General features: G+C 41.2%; 1 protein-coding gene across 2 annotated transcripts in view; it reads right to left on the reverse strand.

Annotated features, from left to right (window-relative positions):
• Positions 1 to 3,290: 3,290 nt before the first annotated feature.
• The window catches only part of LOC310986407 (SLIT-ROBO Rho GTPase-activating protein 3-like), a 38,073-nt gene continuing 25,798 nt past the window's right edge, over positions 3,291 to 15,565 (reverse strand). Inside the window, exons 12-22 of one of the 2 annotated variants that reach the window (XM_083972293.1) lie at positions 13,364 to 13,394; positions 12,962 to 13,022; positions 11,826 to 11,903; positions 11,347 to 11,481; positions 10,894 to 10,999; positions 10,593 to 10,820; positions 8,388 to 8,461; positions 8,123 to 8,303; positions 6,310 to 6,456; positions 5,484 to 5,799; positions 3,291 to 4,226 (exon numbers count right to left, since the gene is read on the reverse strand). In XM_083972293.1, the coding sequence (XP_083828419.1) occupies positions 3,765 to 4,226; positions 5,484 to 5,799; positions 6,310 to 6,456; positions 8,123 to 8,303; positions 8,388 to 8,461; positions 10,593 to 10,820; positions 10,894 to 10,999; positions 11,347 to 11,481; positions 11,826 to 11,903; positions 12,962 to 13,022; positions 13,364 to 13,394 (1,819 nt within the window). In that variant the 3' untranslated portion in view covers positions 3,291 to 3,764. Of the gene's footprint in view, positions 4,227 to 5,483; positions 5,800 to 6,309; positions 6,457 to 8,122; positions 8,304 to 8,387; positions 8,462 to 10,592; positions 10,821 to 10,893; positions 11,000 to 11,346; positions 11,482 to 11,825; positions 11,904 to 12,961; positions 13,023 to 13,363; positions 13,395 to 14,385; positions 14,489 to 15,565 lie in introns of both variants that reach the window. The other variant, XM_083972292.1, reaches the window with a different exon arrangement.

The raw sequence follows: 15,565 nt of genomic DNA on the forward strand, positions 1-15,565 counted from the left end.
GGTGATAGACCAATACAGAGACTTCGCCCATCTCAGATACAGCAGAGACACAAATACGCCTCCAAACGATGCTAATGTTTTTAATTAGTTTCTATTTCAACTCAAAAAGTGCCAGAGCGTCAGTGTTGTGGGTTTCCACCTCGTGCTGCCCCCCGGTGGTCAAAATCAAACACAAAATAAAAAAATAAACTATGTAACTACAAGTTAATTACTATCAACTACATAAATGTAAAATAAATGCTTTTCATTTCTATCAAGTATACCTCAGAGAGACGGGTGCTGTCATCCCTAGCTCTCATGCAGTACATTCTGTGACAGTGTTGTTATTTCTTCTTGCACCAAAGGGATTGTTCATATGCAAGATACATAAATAAAGCAGGAAATTAAAATCTTGTAATGAATATTAAAATGTTTACTGAAACATTTTTCTTTTAGCCAGCCATTTATACCAAATGACCCCACAGAGCATGTTCTGTAACAGGCCAAGAGGTCACACAATAAACACATCCAAATACTTTATTTACTCATTTGTGCATTACAACATTTAGAAGCTAATAGCCTGTTTTCTGAGTGAAATATTGTTTGGGATAGTGAGAGGATTAATACCACAATCCCCAACCTCGTGTCAGCTACAACTCTGGTGGCCTTGTTAATCATATCAAAGCTTTAATGAAAAGGCCTTTTGAACTAGGAAGCAACAGCCGGAAAGCTGGGTGTTAGTTCATGGGTGGTCCGTTCCCTCTTGGCAGCCATTCAGGCCCCGGGCAAGGTCATAATCTGATTATATTCTCACTTTAATCTCAATAAATACACCAAAATGAATTAAACCTGACTGCAGCTGGCCATGGAAGAAATAAAAAGTCAACCAGAATCACCTAGGTCAGGATATGGAAAACAAAACATGTGAAAAGACAGGTTTCATTTTGTCTTAAGTTGTATTTGTTTTATATATTCAGATTGATTTCAATGCAAATTGTGTTTTAGATTTAATGGTAACACTTTACAATAAGGGTCCCTTAATTAACGTTAGTTAGTACATTATTAAGCATTAATATAATGTGTTAATTAATGCTGAGTAATGCATACATAATAACTAATTACATTATTCAACTTTTGTTATATCATTTATTAACTAACTTTGAGTAGTAAACATTAATTAACTGCTTACTAATAGGCTACATTAATTAATGTGATTCCTAATCCTAAGTAATACATAATAATGATTGTTAATATATCTGAAAACAGTTAATTAATGCTTAATAATGTACTAACTAACGTTAATTAAGGGACCCTTATTGTAAAGTGTTACCGATTTAATAACTCAGTAATAATACATTTATTCTGTCAGGTGTTTTATGTGACACTGGACCGATAAATAAAAAGTTTGGTTTTTGAAGCAGCAACAATAATAATCTAATCCATAATAATTATTAGGTAACGTAGTAATCATTAACCATCAGTGCAGCAGCCCCCCAGTCTCAGCCCTAATCAGCACAGAAAGCTTTGGAGACATCCTCTGTAGACCATCAGCCCTCACTCTTATCTGCAGGGCCACCCACCAACATTATGGTTTTACCATGAGCTCCTGCCAGGCCGTTTCTTTTTCACTTGCTCTCGTGGTGACATTTTTAGTGAGCACTTACTTATATGGTAAAATATTTATTTGGAGTTGAGACGGTCTGTTCAATCAAAAGACCAAATGATGAGACTTCTTGTTAGAGCACTGATGCTGCAATATCAGTCCAGACATCGGCTATTAAAAACAAAATCTTGGCTAATCTGCATTGAGGCTGATCTGGTAGCCTGTGTTGTGTTTTATGTGTGCCTTGTCCTAATTGCCACAATTATTGTTTTTCCAAGCAGAATACAGTGAAATCCACACTGACCACTGGGTGGCACTGCAAAACCACACAAGTTGAGTACATCCTGCGGTGAAGAGAACGTATATTCATGCAACCTGTAGGACACTAAAACTTCATAATGGAATAAAACTTCTAAACTACTGGTTGTGCGCATATGTAATAGTGTGGTGTCATTGTCATAACTGTCACTGGCTGTGACTCACCTTCATCCTGCACCTAACATTTCCAATCACCGACATAAAACAAAAACTTTCCGTGACGTTTCGTTTCTTTATTGTTTTGTTAATGTTTGTGCAAGGATAGGAATTACAAAAATCTACACGCTAGAGATGATAATATATCCTGTTCCTATCATACAATGTTATTTATACAAGTAACCTTTAACAGTATGTATATATTCATTCTGATGTACCTGTTACACTTTAAAGATATATTGATCATCCTCATAAGACAGACAACAAACATCACAGACAGTAAACAAGTTCATCTAAACACCCACAGAGCCTGAACTCACCGTGTGCAACCTAGACAATATGTAAGCTTCAATGATGCTGATGTGCTATATCATGTTTCTAGTAGGACTTCATCAAAATGAAAACATAGAAACTGCAGATGCAGCACAGTTCCCTGTAGTGTGTATAAGTGCATTAGTCACTTGAAGGAGAAAATTTTGCTTATTTGTTGAGGTAACAGAGCTAATTCTTTTTTTATTATTATTATAAAGAGACTATATTATAAGAACCTTTTTTTCTGCTTTACACCTTTATTTCCATGTATTAGTTATAGGAGTGGCATGTCTATAAATGTCCATAATAATAGTAACTGTGTTCTGGTTTACTTCTGCCGTCCACTGACGTAAATGAGATTACTGTAATGAATGGAGAAAAAAAAATGTTTTGGCTGAGATAAGTTCCTTGTCTCCTGTTATCACACTCAAGCAGCATGTTTTGGAATAGCTCACCCTTACTGACACAATAGTATGAAGGGCTTGTATGAGTCCTGAGGATATCTCAGTTTGTTTAAAGCCTTTTATGTGTTGAATTGTTAATTATTCAGTCGGTGTGTGTTTTTGTTTCTACAAAAAATGTCAAACCATAAATCTCAGTTCCCTCTGCTTTTTATATTAATATATATATATTGAAGGGTGCCAAGATTAGATTTTTTTTTTATTATTATTCTATTCTTAGTGGCTTTACTGTAACACATTAGAAATGTCCTCTGTAAGCAGCATCTGGTGGCCGTTAGAAGAACTGCAGCTTCAGGCCGTTCCACTCTGGTGTCACCGTTCAGTCCCGTGATCTGAATGACAATAAGTGGCGAGGCTGTCATTATTCTCTGTCATTGTAAGTGGTGCCTAATAAGTCACAGATATAATAGACTGCATGGACCACCAGCACACTACATGATGTGATGTGATGAAGTCCCCCCCCTCCCCCCTCCCCCACCGTGATGGCGCAGGAAAACAGACGAAAAAGTCGAAGCTCACAACAACTTTGTAACCTAATGACATTTCAATGAGATGTTCCACTGTCAGAGTTCAATAAACAGAAGTGTTTTTCCAGTGCATCCCTTTTTTTTTTCTTTTTCTTTTTTTTTTTAATCCAGCATGGCTATGCAGCATGGTAGCATCCTATAAAATAATTCTCATATATTTAAATCCCATTTCTGTGTAATATTTATGTCATTGTAATACAGTACATGGACTCCTCCAGCGAAAAGGTCAATGTGTGGGCAGGAACCAGCAGGAGCCATCCTAGGATTATACAGGAGTAGTGGTAATATTCATCGTACCGACCGGGTGTCTGGTGTTGCGTTGCTGTCAGAAGGAGGTGTAGGGGTGTGAACCGCAGTCGCTCAGTATCCACAGTGTTCTTCATCCACTTGGCTTGTGACTGGCCGCAGCTACATGTTACCTTGTTTGTCCGAGGAGGAGGAGGAGGTGGACGGCGACGGGGACGGAGCCTTAGGGAAGACCCTGTCGGTGGGGGTGATGCCCGGGCTGCCCAGACCCGAGGAGCTGGAGCTGCTGGAGCGGTGCGGCCCCCCCTGCCCCATCACGGGAGCGGGTCGGACGGGTCTGACGGGCGGGGGCCGGAGGGGCGCGCTCGGCCTGCGCGCCGACAGAGCGGGTTTGAAGGTGGTCATGGTCTCGGAGGAGGAGCTGCTGCTGCTGCGCCGCTGGGCCGCGTCCGGGTCCCGGATCACCATGGTGTGCAGGGGGCTGCCGGGCGGGTCCGGGGCTCCTCCCGGGTGTTTGAGCGGCTCCAGGGTGTCCAGAACAACGTCGGGGGCGTGTTTGGCTACATTCTGTCGCTCCAGCTCCCGCAGCTCATGAAGAGCTGTGTTCATTGTTTTCTCTATGTCCTGACAAACATGAGCAGAAGGAAGAATAGGACAGACTGGGTGTTAATAAAACATCAAATACAAAAACAAAAAATAATTTAAAAGCCCAATAAAAGTAGAATTAGTGTATTGACCCTTCAGAGTCTATGGCATTTTCTTCTGTATTTCTCTTGCCTGGTTTCTTTGTGTATTAAAGGAATATTTCACACAAAATCGATAATTCACCAATTTTCTACTCACATCATGCCAAGGAAGGGTTTGGAGAACTTTCAGAGTTATCAAAACGCTTTTGTCCTGAAGCCACCACATGAAAAAGTATTTGGATGTTTCATAGTGTGTGTTTTGGACGATTCAAAAGTGAGCTCTATCCACTGCCATTATATGAAAATCCCCCCCCCTGGAACTCCAAAAGCGTTTTGATAACTCCGAAAGTTCTCCAAACCCTTCCTTGGCATGATGGTGAGTAGGAAATTGGTGAATTATTGATTTTGGTTGAAGTATCCCTTTAATAAGTAACTAACATCTGTTTTTTCAGGACAACCTGGGCTTTCAGAACATTCATTCTGTAGTGGTGTCAAAAAGAAAGGAAAATAAAAAAACAAAAAATAATTTCACATTTATTTGTTGGAAACACAGAAAAATGATTATAAACTTCTTAGACACTATATAATTGTTCTTTGAGGTCTTGGGGATTAGGGGAAAATGAATAACAGCCCTAACTATGATACAATATATATTATTTACAAAAATTCCCCACTCTCCTGGCATGAAAACAGTGTGTGGCAGAGAAACACATCACACGCCTGACATTTCAATTGAGGTGCAGAGGATTTTTTTCTTGTTTCCTGCACTGAACAAACTTTCTCCTTCCATATGATCCCATGTCTTGGTCTTAGCTAGCGTAAAATCTAGGCATTATTTATTGCATTTATGGCTGATTTTCCGATAATCATGATCATACAAGGCAACAGAACAACCGTCTTGATGTAAATGAAAACTCGCTCCTATTGGAAACGGATGTTTGACGCTTCTGGGTGAGCTACAGACACATCAGTGGACTCTTTGTAAAGGCCAAAGTGTCCCGCTTCCAATAAAAAAAAGCATTCAGTCGCTATCATTCAGCGTTCCGGAGATAGACATGAAAGAGTAAAACAATGCCATCATACAGTATACGATGGCACAGACCTCAGAGGGTTGATAATAAAAAAGCAATTTCACACTACAATTCATTGAAAAAGCAGCACAAACACTCACTCATCACACTCTTCTGTTGCTTACCTCGGCCAGAGCTTCAGCTTCAAGAGTTTTGTGGTCTCCCAGACTGGCATGCCGGGTGGTGCTGGGTGAAGATCTCTGAGAGTGGCTGTCCACAAAGGCCTTTCTGTCAGGGTGGTTGATGCAGCCAGCGCTGCCGAAAGTGGTGAGACGCCGTTTCTCTGGACTGTCCGCGGGGCCCCTGCTGACAGAGACTTTGTGTGGGCTGCAGGGCCGAGGCATCACCCTGGGGGGCTGGTCCGCTGCCCTGGTGGGGCTGTGACTGTCGGCGCTGTTCCTGTGGCGTGGGACTGCAGCTCCATCTGATCGCACTCTCACTCTGACAAAGCGATTAAAAAAATGTACATTTAGAATGAATGACCAGCTGGATCCGTGTTGGATTAGAATGTCCCCGGCCATGTCATTTATACAGGATTGTATGTGATATACTGTACTGTATGTGTTTGTACATGTATAAGTATGAATATATATATGTGTGCGCGTGTATTTGCGTGAATATGAGCGTGTCCATGTATTTATGATGTGTGCACACGTAGGAACATATGAATGTTTTTTTTTTTCTTTAGTACATATACTATACGTATATGTGAGTTTACGTCAATATGAAGATACAGTATACACAGTACATTGCATTTCTTTTTTTATATGTTTATTTATTCATTTATATATACATTTTCTTCTTTGGCCTTGTGGGGAGTGGGTGGGCGGGGTTGATGTGTTGTTTTATGTTCTGAAAAAAGTCTATAAATAAAGTGCTTAAAAAAAAAAAAAAAACTTTATCCATGGTTTCAATGTTGTATTTTTTCTCACTAGTTGGACTACATCCTACCTTCCCAGTGCTGCTACAAAGCGGTGCTCAGGCGTGTGTTCACAGGGGGACTGACGCTCGTTGCGGGACGGGGCTCTGTCATCATGTTGCACTCCGCTGCCGGCCTCACTATCAGTCCTGTGATGGCTATCGGAGAAGGCATCATCTCTGATACAGGCAGACAGCAGAGGGTTGATCAATGGTCTCTGTCGTCGCTTTCACTTAAAGACACTCGACTTCAACGTTCAATCTCTTAAACGAATCCTTAACAACCACGTACGTGCAGGGTAACACGTATGTGAGCAATATAATGCCGTTATTTTTAGTGGAGGAAAGAGCAGTTAGAATCATTATGTAATAGAGCTGAATTTAGAAAACATACCAATATTTTATTCCTTAAGTCAGGGTTATTGGACTTAAGAGGTAATAGAAATGCAGAACACTGTTAAGTTATGTTTAAAGCCAAAACAAAGTAATATAAAAAAAATTGTTTGTGTTCACATCAGAAGATGAAAATCGTAGGAGGAGATTTGGTTTCAAGCATCAAGTTGCTCAGACCACCTTAAAACAAATGTGTACTTCTGTTGTCGGAGAAAAACTTGGAAATTCTTAAAGACCCCCTCCAATGAAAATCGTGTTTTTCGTGATTTCACATGTTCCTGTGGCATTTTTCTGATGTTAGAGGACATATCAGCAGAAAAGTAAGTGCAAAATTGCATTTCTGAGTTTTTCTGCTTTCAAATTGCTGTGAACCAACGGCAGACACAAACGGGCAGTTTCAGGCAGACTGGGGTTGACGGCGTCACAACCCAAGGGCGGGGCATTAGTGCTACAAGCTCCCGCCCCGCTCTGCATCTGGCTCAAAAGTGACAGGCTGGGTGCGAGGTGGGTGGCTGGGGGGGTGCAGAGCAGCGCAGTCTCCGCCCACCACTCAGAGGTGCATTGCTAATGAGCTGCTGGTGCTGTGCAGAAGGAGAGCCCTGGGAAATGGCACAGGTTTTGTGATTTTGGCTAAAAACTTCATAATCACAATTTAAAGACCACAGAGAATGTTTTAAAATAACCAAAAAGGGTCGTTGGAGGGGGACTTTAACGGAACGATTTGAAAAGTTGTATGGATATTTTTCATTTTTTTAAAATGCATAAAGAGAAACAAATTAGAAAATATGCATTGGAAATTTGACTGGATGTTTAAATTTTGAGTTGTTTTGGTCTGTTTTTTTGTTGAGGTAATCAAGGGTGTAGATGAGTGTGTAGGTAACTGGAAGTGACAGATCATCTAAGATTCTTTGAGTTTAAATTAGGGGCAGACATACATAAGAATTATATTCTTCTTACTGCTCCTTTCCAATCATTATCGCCTTGATTCTAATGTAATTATGGATTTTTTGTAACACCATATTGTATTGTACTCTACACTTTCATGGAAGGAACAAATAAAGAATGAAGGTATTACTGATCATTAATCACCACCACCAAAATTAACAGCTAGTTGGAGGTACATACATCACTATTACTCTTAATTTTGCTGTAATTTGGTCACCTCCTCTGAGGGGTTATCAGGAAACAGGCTGTTAGAAATTAAAGGCGGCATTTGAGTGATGTAAGTATTAGTAGTAAAAAAAAAATTGATTTGATTGATTTTGTCACAACTTATTTTGTAAAATGGGATGGACATGGTTCATAAGGCCAAGCACAGGATGGTTAGAGCGAGCACAAATAGATACATTATGGGAAAACAGACAAGTATAAATATTTCCAAGCACACAGTAGCTCTGGTTTGTCCTATAGCAGATCCAAGACACTGACTGCCTCACATATGGATCTCACTTACATGTCTTGCACCACAATGTACTGATGTGGGATCAGCCCGTCCACTCCGTTATGCCGGCCCTCCCACCAGTCCTCTGAGGCCCTCAGGTACAGTAACAGAGAGGCCCCCTTCTTGAAGGAAAGCTCTCGAGGACTCCGGCCCACGTAGTCGAACTTGGCTATGGCCTCGATCTGCTCCAGCTCTGCAACACAAAGAATACGGCAGAACCCCCGAGCTCAGTGTCTCTGCACCCGCTCACATAAGTGAAGAGAGAGGTACAACTCACCTTCATCACTAGTATTGGGCCCCGTACCATTGTCTACCTCATCAAGAGCTCCCGGCTCACTGTGGGGGCTCTCACTGTGTGAAGAAATGTTGAGTCAAGAGGTTAGAGATAAAAAAAAGAAACTACACAACACATAAATGATACATGAACTCTTATTCCCAGCAGTATAACGAAGTGCAAGTGAAGTTCAGTCTCTGAAGATTTCTCTGCCACTCAGACTGCAGCAAAACTGAAGAATTATTATCTGTCTATGAATTTCATCTCTTGCATCAAGCTGAATTAGGAAATTATCTCTTCACTGCCAGGAATTATTACAGCAATAATAACTCTTTCAATGTACACATGGGAATATGAGTGGTGTTGTAAGACGAACTGGACACATCCTTTTAATATGAGATATAAATATAAGAAACAAACTTAAACACTGGATTTGTCATCCAAATCATAAACACATATAGGTATCATGTAAATATTATGGGCCCTAGTTTCTTAGACCAGGTGAAGTCTAAGTTCAGCGCAGCTTCGCCACGCCAACTAGGCGTGTCCAGGTCCATTTCGCAAGTTTGCTGGACAGCGCAGTCCGACTTAGACCAGCGCAAGCCCGCCCCTCGTCCCTCCCACCGGCGCAAACGGCAAAGGGGGAGGAGAGAGGGCGGGAGGGAGACAGGAGGAGGAGAAGTGGGATTAACACAGCCGATTCGGATCTTCACCAATCAAAGGAGCTCCTCTCCTCACCTTTAACTGCGCGGCGGGCGATGCGCGCTGCAAGTTTGTCATTTTATACTTGGACATGGACGGAGGAAACAGCGACGCCAGAGGCCGAACCTCTCCCCTGAGGAAACAGCTGTTTCCCCGGAGGTCCGAGCTCAGAGTGGCCGAATAATGAGTTTACTAACATCCTTAATCAGGTTTGATCTGATACACTGAGAACCGGTGCTCAGTGTAGCCTAAGAAACAACAACTAATAAACTAATGAAGAAACTCACATTTATTCATTTCAATTTATTATTCCCTGTGTAAGACAGATGAGAGGTGTACACTAATCACAACATAAACAAACATGCGGGATGAAATCAGCGTAAAGGACGCTCTCTCTCTCTCTCTCTCTCTCTCTCTGTCCGTCTCTTTTTTTCTCTTTTTTTTTCTGTGATAGAGATGCTGAGTATAGGCTATATACTGACTATCTGATAGCGAGGCTGTTGTGGTGGACTAAGAGAGATGATGATTTGTGTTTTGTTTTTCAATACGGCTGCGTGATGCGGTAAATAAATAAATAAAGCGATCATCACAACGACACAGTGCGTATCTCAACACGGCAGCGACATGCAGTCATCCACCCTCAGTCCTGCTTGGGACATCCACAGCTGCTTTTCAGTGCCAGTTCGTCCCTGCTGTGTTAATTCAGGTGGAGTTTCCTTTACGCACCGACAGCCTTTGATCTCTGCTTTGATCTGACGTCAGATGTGACGGGACAATCTATATAGATATAAATCCACGTGTTGATTCCGTTAGTTGCATTAAATAGTGGTTATTGTGGATATTTATTGCATTGAAATGTGTCTGGAACTGTGGAGATCTGCCTGTGAGGTCTTGGTGACGTGTGTGCACTGCAGGTCAGTCAGCCAAACTTCCACTGCACCTGCTGCGCTCCGCCCTGCGCTGAGAATAGACCTGGCTGGAGGTGGCGAGCTTTCAGCGCAACCTCGGCGAGACATTTTCGCACAAAACTTCCACTGCACCAAGCTGAATCTGTGACGCCTCCCCCTGCTGCGCGGCCACGCCTATCTCAGCGCAGCGCGATCTACAAATCTTCCAATCTGACTTTGCGCTAGGCTGCGCTGGTCGAAACTTGCATTAGACCGGCTGCGCTACCTTGCGCCACCTGCGCTGCGCCAAGAAACTAGGGCCCTCTGTGTCATAGAAATAGCAGTAAAGCATTTTATAATTACTGAGTGTACAATAAAGTACAGTAGTAGTTGTAATGTAGTCCATTCATTCATAGATTCATAAAATAATGTCTTGATAAATGTATTCATGCCTGTTTTTATTGTGCAGTTATTCATAAAAGAATGACAGGCTTTACTACTGTGACATTTGTGGTTTTCCATGGAATATGAATTTATCACTTAATGTGCTTCACACAATTAATCACTTTATAAAAAATAGTTTCACCAGCATGCATTTGACACGTGGCCCTGTACTCACCAGTACTCCTCCCCTCCAGCCATGCACTTCTCATACACGGGGCCGTCCAGCTCTCGCTGGCTTGGGAAGATGACCTCATGGTGGATGATAATGGTCTTAATGACCTCGTTCACATGCGCCTGACAGGACACGGGGTCCTGCTCGTCCGGGATGGGCATCAACGTGGGGCCGAAGCAGATAGCCAAGTTGTAAGGGTCCATCATGTTCTCGTCACTGTACTGGGACAGACTGGAGAGGCCGCAGCAGTCAGTATAAATGATTCAACGGCGCTGAACACTTGGAATTCAGTGACGGGACTTACTGGTTTAGAAACGCAAACAGGTATCTCATGACGATGATCACCGGCCGCTGGAGAGTCACGATGATCTGCTGGATGTGGTGAGCTCTCTCTCCGCCCGGGTCAAGCTCTAAAAACAACAACAACAAAAAAAATTAAATAAGAAAGTGGAAATTACACTGAATAATTCTTTATTTTCCCGATGTTTTCCTGCACTCTTAGAAATAAAAGTGCTAAGTAGAACCATATAAGGTTCTTCGGCTTGTCCACATAGGAGATCCCTTTTTGGCTCCTGGTAGAACCTTTTATAAAGGTTCTCTGGATCAAAATGGTTCTTACTGGAACCCTTAGTGCCCTTGAAAAACCCTTTCTTCAGGAAAGGGTTTTTCAGAAGCAAATGGTTTCAGGTAGAACCCCGGCCCTTCTAGAAGAACCCTTTTTGAACCCTTATTTCTAAGAGTGTGACACGTGACTCACTGGTAGTAGATATGAGATCGAGGAAGCGCTCCTTAGGGAACAGTGGGTTTTCCAGCCCCCTGAAGTAGAGCTTGAGAACACCTGCCACGGAGTTGATGTCATGATCGCTCTGATCGTCCACCAGAGGATCCTCTCCTATAGAAAAACATACAGCACACTGAACCAACCCATTCATCATCCACTGCTGTCCATGTTCACGTTACATGGCACTGATGCATCTTTTATGTGTATTCCAAGTGGCACGGGTAATATAAACATTAAAAGTGCAGTTATGTTTGCTCATTTATTATTAGCCCAAGATACCGATCTCATGTATTATGCATCTTAAATGGTTTACATGTGCATTACAAGGTTACATGTCACATGCATGCTCTTTATTTGCACTTTAGAGGCCTGTGGGAGCGGCTGTGGCCTTTGAGGTGGGCAAAACGCAATTTAAAATCAATCAAGAGAAGATGGCTGAGCGCGCTGCGACTAACCTCTTTCAAATGCATTTTTAATGTCATTGACTTCGACCTGGGAGCCCGGAACCCGAAATATACCTTGCTGCTGAAGACCTGCAGACAGACGGAGGTGTTAGTGTAGAAAAGGAGAGCACACCCACACACAAAATGCACCATCATTAACTTCATATCATCTCTCTTCTTCGTGTTTAGAAGGATACTAACTAAACTGAAAGATGCCCTCATAATGCTGTATATCTGCAGTGATTAATAACATACTGACTGACGTGCTTGGAAAGCAATTACACACACAAACAGATTCATGTTTGACAGCCTCTGTGAGACCACATATCACAGCTCCACTGAGTCGTTACAGGAAAACAATAAGCACATCTCTGACTACACTCTCATGTGGTTGTTCTTGAGACAGTGCTGCATATTCATAATGTAGCAACGTACCACAGACCCTTTTTGCCATGAACAATTTGTTCTGAGCATCATGATGACTGTTAATAATTGTTATACAATATTATATTTTTACTTTTTACTTTTATTTGTTTATTTTCACAGGGACAGCGCACATTAATAGACTTTTCTTTAAATGCGCCAGTATTAGCGAAGTAGCTAGTTCTAAACTGTAGTCCCTGGGCAAGATGTTAACAGCCAACTGTAACTGTAATTGCATGGTATATCCCTAAAATAAAACATAAAAGCACATACGGTATGACTATATATTAGTGGATAGTTAAACAGGAACGACAAAATAAAGATTTTATCTCACTAACTCAGGTCATGTCTCTCCACCACTAGATGGTAGTGCTACAAAAATATTATGATGCACACTTTTTTTTAACCCCTAACTGGGTGTGTCATGAGTGTGTGTGTGTACTGTATGTATGTTTCAAACTGTCATTTATGTATTTTATGTATATTAAGGCAGCTTTTACCATGCACTTGAGTCCACAACAAATTTTCCCTGTGGGACAATAGAGTTTATTCTATTCTATTCTATTCTATTCTATTCTATTCTATTCTATCACACTACAGTCTGGTGTAATATTTAAGACTTTTGAAGATGGAGTGATCAACAAGTTATGCAAAAGTACAGATTCACACACACAACTGTGTGCCGGTTGTAGGAGGGACAGTATATCAGCATGATGGGGACCTACCGTACAGATTGATGTATCGAACGCAGCTCTCGACAACCACAGGTATAGGCTGACCTGAGTCCTACAGCACCAAAGAAGAATCAACTGATTATTATGCTGAATACATTAGCAAACAAAAAATATTCATGCGAGCAGAGTGTTATCATCACAAGCCTCTGGAGAATTAACTTCACAGAGTTGAGAGAAGTTTGTTTATCATTTAATGCTTATTACATAACTGATATTTAGTGCACAAAACAAAAATAAGCAGAACAAATGGTGTTAGTGTTGCACCACGTTGTATAGCACTAGCACTACGGTATTTTCACACATCAGAAATCCCGACAGCACAGAGGCACAGAAATGTTGGTTAGCATACTGAAAAACAGTGCGATGATCCCGCCCTGCTATAAGACAGAGTACCTGACTCCTGGCACGGACATTCCGTCTTCCCCTGGGCAGAGAGCAGTAAGGCACGTAGACAGAGGAAGAGAGGCAACAACAACCACAACAGGTTAGTGAGAGAGACAGATCTTACAGAAAGAGAAAAAAAAGAGGAGGTCTGGCCTCAGAAAATAGCCGAAGCATCAGTGCCTTGTGGGGTGTGAGACACCAGGACATGGCTCAGAGGAGACAGTGTAGGAGGGAGGGTGCTAACCAAGACGATGGGGGTGGGGGGGCGGCATAAAGCGTTTTTCCATCCAGAATGGACTGTTTGACCAAGACTGAAACTCTGCAACTCAAAGCTGAATTATATGGTTGCAACTAACAATTGTTATCATTATCAATAAATCTACTTGTTATTTTCCAGATTAGATTGATCATTTGATATGGATCTATCAGGAAATAGTGACATTAATTTGCCCCTACAAGCTAAAAACGATATTCATATTTCTGATTAAAAACAAGTAAAAGGAGAAAATCCTATCAATTTAATAATTGATCAATTATATTAAGTAGTAGCAGATTATTTAATTTCTATTGACAAGCCATGCAGGCTCTACTGGATTGCGATACTTATCTCCACTGCTGATGATGCACATTACTGCCTGTCCCCGTTTGATCGAGCATTAGAACGGCCATGTGTTTATTTGCATAGCCTAACATGGCTGGTGCACGGCCAACTGACAAACATAAAGCCAGATTCATTCAGTGTCTTGAGTCGTCTGGGTTCCCAATAGAGTAAAGCGTATCTAGCAGTGGAGTGCTGTGATGTTTTATTCCAGTCATCATCAATGCAACATGTTTGGTGGGTTTTCATCTGACCCTAGCTGTCTTTCTTTAATTGGAGGACTGTGGCGACAAGGCAATGAGCAAGAGGAAAGTCAGTGCATGAGTGAGCCAACGTTTTGGTAAAAGAGTGATAAAAGGCAAGAGAACCCCCAAGGACTGCTAGAGAGACAGCTGAGCTCACGGAGAGACAAAGAGCACAGATGGGCTAATACCTGAATGAAGGCCTCCATATTGCTGTTAAACAGCTTACGCTTAAAAATGGAGCGAGGTCTAGACTTCCGCATTCTCTGGGGTTTAGGGGGAAGAGTGGGGGGCCTGGGGAGATGGTGGGGGGTGTATGGTTGGTATATGGTAAATATGAATAATATTGCAGTTAGTATGACTACATATGAAAATACTGACATTCATTTACTGAAACATTTTTAGTGCCATATCTTTACCTCAGTAATTGAGGAGACTTACACCACTCTTATGTAGCTATACTATGTACAATAAATATGAAATCACTGCCAACAGTGTAAGCTAATTCTTGAGCACAACAAAAAACATAGTAAAATGATGTGTTTTACTAGTTGATTCAAGCTAGCTTTCCTGGTTGATTCTCTGAATTCAGTGCATTTTGGTTGTTTGACTTTTGAAAACGTTCAACCCTGTAACAATGACTAACAGTGTTTTTTGTTACAGGGTTGACGATGTTGGCTAAAAGTAGCCACAGATCCTTAATTAGCCAAGGCGATTAGCATCACATGACTTAGGAAATCATTAAATTATAATATTTTTTTCTACATGATTGTTTGTTCTTTCCAACTAACTATTATATATTCATATAATTGAGTTGAAAGGTTAGGCTTGACAATGTCAAGCTCACTATAAATCAATGTTAGTAAAGATACTAACACTTTCTTCTCTTTACAGTATGTTCTTCAAAAGACTTGAGTGATGTCACTCGTGTCCTCAATGCTGAGGATGTTGAACTGAACCATTATTTTTAAAACGAGAGAATTGGTATGTTGTTACAGGGTTGAACAAAACTGGGAGACATGATAAAATATTGCTATTGCTATAATCGATACATTTTTTTTCAGATTTTTGTATGTTTTACAGTAGTTGAAGAAGTCAGGGATCTTTTTATATTTACAAATAAATGTAGGTTAATTGCAATTTTTATTTGTTTTAAATTCAATGAAAAGATTATTCTGGTTAGCGGGGATATACAAATTTGGCTGTCTTCGACTCCTTAGCAACCTTCTACTGTTGTTTGTGTTTTATAATCCAAAGACATGGATCTCTCAATTTATGGCTTTAAAATGCAAAATAAATTTTACATTATTCGAAAATCTTTGAGGTAAACCTGAGGGATGCAAAGTGCACCGAATTCAGAGAATCACCCTT

This window comes from Trachurus trachurus, assembly GCF_905171665.1.
Source record: "Trachurus trachurus genome assembly, chromosome: 5".
Taxonomy (NCBI): domain Eukaryota; kingdom Metazoa; phylum Chordata; class Actinopteri; order Carangiformes; family Carangidae; genus Trachurus; species Trachurus trachurus.